Genomic DNA, 5,000 nt, shown 5'->3' with positions numbered 1-5,000 from the left:
CGCACGCACACACACACACACACACACACACACACACACACTTTTTTTGTTGTTGGGGAAGAATTATTCCCACAAACTCTACGTATTAGAATGGGTACGTTTGATAATAGCGCGAGACAGGCCCGCGTGTTGACATGATTTGTGACGTGTCAGGGCAGGCGGTGGGATGCGGTGAACGCGCGCGTGAGGTGAAACGCACGCGGCTTGGTGCGCACGCTGTCACACAGGCCAACTAGCAGCTTCTTGAAATATACTACTTAAGATCTACGGGGCAGTGGGACAAACACACACACACACGCAGTGGGACAAACTGACCATAAAAGTGTAAATAAAAGCAGCCCTACCCCGCGAATACGAGGCGTTCCCCTCAGACTCTTTCGATCAATCACACAGACACTGGCTTCTTTTGATTAAACCCCAAATTGTCATTGGACGACGCTAATCATGTGACAAGCAGCACGGTCCAATTTCAACCTTGTCTCGGTGAAAGCAATAGTTTCATGGCATCGCGGTCCCCACTCGGCCGTAATCAGTAAAATAGTTTTTTAAATAAATAAAAAAAAAACGGCCACGATATTTCATTATTTTTTTCTTCTGGGGGGGGCACAGATTTGAACGAAACGGCTGAATTTGTGTTCGAACGCTAGTGTGTTGGAGATGAATTGCGAATTCGAGCGAGAGACGGGATTTATCAACAGTCAGCCGTCGCTCGCCGAGTGCCTGACGTCCTTCCCTCCTGTCGGTGATGCATTTCAAAGTTCATCAATCAAGAACTCGACGCTCTCTCGCGCGACACTGATTCCTCCTCCATTCGAGCAGACCATCCCGAGCCTGCACCCGGGCAGTCACCCCCGCCACAGCCGGCCCAAGCAGAGTCTGGTCGGTACCGGTGCTGGTCCACTACCGGCGGCCTCGCTCCCCCCCGAATACCCCTGGATGAAGGAGAAAAAAGCGTCCAAGAAGAACCAGAGTCACCCAACTGCCACCGCCACAGCCCACGACACGGGCTCCCTCTATTTCTCCCCGCAAGGTAGCAACGGCTTTTTAATGGCATCATGATAGCGCACTAAAATATGTGTTTTCGCTTCATCACATTTCAAGGAAGTGCACTAAAATGTCATTCCATGGTAGGGCGCTGAAATGTGTGTGTTCAGCTCACTCCATGCTAGTGTGGCTTAAAAGGTTGCATTTGTGTATCCTGAGCTGTGTGGCCACTGCGATATCAACCTGTAGGATGGCCCACAAATGCGCTGTGCCTCTCCTGTGTTATTCTCTAGTCGGGAACGGGGTTTAACGGCCAGTGTTTGTTGTTGGTGTTTTGTGTAAAAGTTTTGTGCGGGGGACCGCTATGTGTCCTGGAAGTCGTTATTTAAACCCCCTCTTGATGATGTGCGCCGGTGGTGAAGCAGCGCGTGAATTTTAATATCTGACAGTAATGAAGAGTGATCGATTGCTGTTACTCAAGTCGGCAGCTGGCTCGAGCCATTAATCTTCCTCCTCCGGTCTCCGGTCAGAGTTCTCTCTTCCTCCCTGACCGTCTCCTCGCGCTGGCACGGAGAGCTGCTAGGCACGAGAGTTATTAGCGTACCGTGGCTCGCGTCCCACAAACAATTTATGCCCCACCGGAGAACGGGAGAGCCGGGGAGAACGCGCCATATATTTGACGTGTTTGTGAGGCTCGCCCTACGGCTCGGCCGTTAGCAGTAAAAAATCACTGTCTGTAATTAGCTTTGCCTTATCAATAACGCGCCTGTGTGTGTGTATGTGTGTGTGTGTGTGTGTGTGTGTGTGTGTGTGTGCGTGCGTGCTCCGCAGGATCTCCCGAGCTCTCGGACGGCGGCGGCGGTAACGGGACCACTCGTCGGTTGAGGACCGCGTACACGAACACTCAGCTTCTGGAGCTCGAGAAGGAGTTTCATTTCAACAAGTACCTGTGCCGACCAAGGCGCGTGGAGATCGCGGCTCTACTGGACCTGACCGAGCGGCAGGTGAAGGTCTGGTTTCAGAACCGGAGAATGAAACACAAACGGCAGACCCAGTGCAAGGAGAACCATCACGGAGAGGGGAAGTTTAGAAGCCCGGAGGACAGCGATCAGAGCGACGGGAAGTCGTTCTATGAGCAAGCGGGGAATAATAGTGTGAGTGCGGCTGGTGGTGGCGGTGGGGGTGGGGGGGCTCTTTTGGAGAGAGAAACATACCAGTTCCAACAGAATAGCATAACTTCACAACACACACACAGCGGCCACAATGGCGAGGCCCACACCGCTACTGTTCCAGAGCTCAGCAGTCATGAGAAAAATCCCAAACATTTCGGCTCTCCATCACCCCCCGGATCGACCCTGGGTGTAACAATGGCGGAGGACTTCGCAGCTGGCCGGGACAATAGGTCTTCTTCTCCGGCCCTGGACATCTCTTTGCAGGACTTTCACGTGTTCACCTCGGAGACGTGTCTCCACCTCTCGGATTCCGTGTCCCCGGGTCTGTCAGATTCGGTTGATAGCCCGGTAGGAATCTCGTCGGAGGGATTTGATTTCTTTTCGGAGACCCTCACCACCATCGACCTTCACCACTTGAGCTACTGACCGGACGCTCAGCCCAAGTTAAGTCCAGAACTGACCGCTTCTCTCTCTAAAATCAGTGTTCACACTTTTCGGCGCGATTCCGACTGTAATCATGATGTAATTGATTAGTCCATTAATCTAAAGAGGTAAGTTTTGCTAATAACAGAATTAAGAATTCTATGTTTACAAGTTCGGCAATGCAGGAAAATAAATAAATGAATAGTTTCTCTTTTTTATTTTTGTATCCCTTTCAGGTAACTTGATATTTTCTTAGAATAAATTTGTATTTGTAACTATAGAGGATCTCATTGTTGTGCGTTTATTTCACCTTTTCTATGGGAGGACACATTTTTATTTAAAAGAAAGTTATTTACTAGACAATCAAAATAGGCTCAGAGGGCAAAGTGCACAAAGAAATAAGTTTGTTTATGAAGAATTAAACATTTTGAATTTTATACAAATTAAACGTGAAAGTTTCATGCAACAAGTTACTTTAGTTAGGTTGTAATTAGGCCGACTAGTTTGCGTAATGTTGAAGAGCCTGTGGAGCCTGAAGGATAAGTGTGTGTGTGTGTGTGTGTGTGTGTGTGTGTGTGTGTGTGTGTGTGTGAGAGAGAGAGAGAGAGTTTCACCGCAGCAGTAATCGGCGTTTATGGTCTCATTAAAGCAGAGCCGCTCTGTGCTTTAAACACAATATCAAAATATTAGGCTACTTAATGGAAAGAGACCTCTAAAAAGTATGACAAAAAAAAACAAAAGAGAAATGACTTTAATGCAGCTGTGCCTGTGCCAATGTAGCAGCATCAACACATGTCTATGATGCTATTATATAAAAAATATAGCATTCAGAAAATGTGGGGTTTATTTTCAAATTGAGCAGAATATTATTCCCTGCGTGTTGGAGCCCGGTTGGAGCTGTGTCGGAATGCGTAAATCAGGCAGGAGTTTTATGAATGACGGTTCGCCATTAACGAGATTGATTTCTCTCGCGTCGACTCCACAAATAAAAACACGACGAGCTCGTGTAACCGGGCAGGGCCCCGAGAGCTCGCTCGCCCCTGTAAGCCCGGTGCCGTTTTGGAGTTGAGCAATTAAATTTTATGGCCTATTAAACCTTCGACAAGAGGCGGCGTGCCGGAGGGGGTGTAGCGCGTAATTCAGTCTGATTTTGCCAGAGAATATTTATTTGATTATATTTCATTTCAATTCACCTTTATTTTGTATTTTTTATTTTGTTTTTCCATGTGATCTGAATTCACGGTAAAAGAAATACAAAGATCCACACGTAGGCTAGAGTGTCACTTCTGAAATAAGTTCATGTTTCATTTCAGTTGACTTTTATTTTGTATTTTTCAATGTGATCTGATATCCACGGTATAAGGAAAACAATAATCCAGTATAAACAATAATATGTATTGTGTTCAAGTTAATTAGTCCAAATCAATGCCTGTGCTGGTGGTGGGTACAGGTCTACAATGTTCATAAAAATGTTACAACTTTTGAAAATAACTTATGAAAGCTATCGCAAGGAGTTTGGTCACGCGCAGAACCCGAATATCGTATTGAGTAGGATATATATTAGTGTATTAAGTATTTATCAGTGTAATTATCTGTATGTATTGATGTTTTAATTTGTTTATTTGTTGTGAGGGTGTTTTCTAGTCTCCACCCAGACCGTGGGAGACATTCGCGTATAGTGGCTGTGAGAGAGCCGCCTCCCCCGGCCAGGCTCGGCCTGTTTCGGCCTGCACAGGGTAATAGCCGCTGCTACATGGGACACAACCGCTGCTATATAGTCTATAGCTCGGCCTACACAGGACACAACCGCTGCTATATAGTCTATAGCTCGGCCTATACACAGGACACAACCGCTGCTATATAGTCTATAGCTCGGCCTACACAGGACACAACCGCTGCTATATAGTCTATAGCTCGGCCTACACAGGACACAGCCGCTGCTATATAGTCTATAGCTCGGCCTACACAGGACACAACCGCTGCTATATAGTCTATAGCTCGGCCTACACAGGACACAACTGCTGCTATATAGTCTATAGCTCGGCCTGTGTACAAGGATGCGATGTCTTCATTGGGACATTTACTCTTACGAGTACTTTTCTGAGGGGGTTGGTGTGGGGAAGGGTAGGCGACTGTGTGTGTGTGTGTGTGTGTGTGTGTGTGTGTGTGTGTTGGTTTGGGAACGGGTAGGCGACTGTGTGTGTGTGTGTGTGTGTGTGTGTGTGTGTGTGTCGACTCTATCAAAGTGACTGAAGGGGTGCCGTTCCAAACACGACGGTATTCTTTAGTCCACTATAATCACACGCGCCATTTCTGAGCTTTCCGAATAAATCCGGAGGAGGTTCATGCGGACATACCCGCGCGCTCCGCTACACGGACCAGCTATAACCGGGTCTCATCTCTCCTCAGTCCCGTTAACCC

At 47.5% G+C, this 5,000-nt stretch overlaps 1 protein-coding gene across 1 annotated transcript; it reads left to right on the top strand.

Moving 5' to 3' along the window:
* Positions 1–511: 511 nt before the first annotated feature.
* On the top strand, positions 512–2,859 carry hoxa2b (homeobox A2b). The gene is made up of 2 exons (XM_062538050.1): positions 512–1,030; positions 1,816–2,859. Exons 1-2 carry the CDS (start codon positions 658–660, stop codon positions 2,580–2,582), a joined length of 1,140 nt encoding a protein of 379 aa, XP_062394034.1. The 5' UTR covers positions 512–657; the 3' UTR covers positions 2,583–2,859.
* Positions 2,860–5,000: the final 2,141 nt, after the last annotated feature.

Source organism: Sardina pilchardus, chromosome 6 (assembly GCF_963854185.1).
Source record: "Sardina pilchardus chromosome 6, fSarPil1.1, whole genome shotgun sequence".
NCBI lineage: Eukaryota > Metazoa > Chordata > Actinopteri > Clupeiformes > Clupeidae > Sardina > Sardina pilchardus.
Note: the sequence above shows the minus strand (reverse complement) of the source record. Positions and strands in the feature narration are given on the sequence as shown.

Excerpts from the sequence above, each read along its gene's own strand:
- hoxa2b (XM_062538050.1), top strand. The coding sequence starts at position 658 with ATGAATTGCGAATTCGAGCGAGAGACGGGATTTATCAACAGTCAGCCG. Across the intron at positions 1,031-1,815 it reads CCTCTATTTCTCCCCGCAAG|GATCTCCCGAGCTCTCGGAC; the intron begins GTAGCAACGGCT and ends CGTGCTCCGCAG.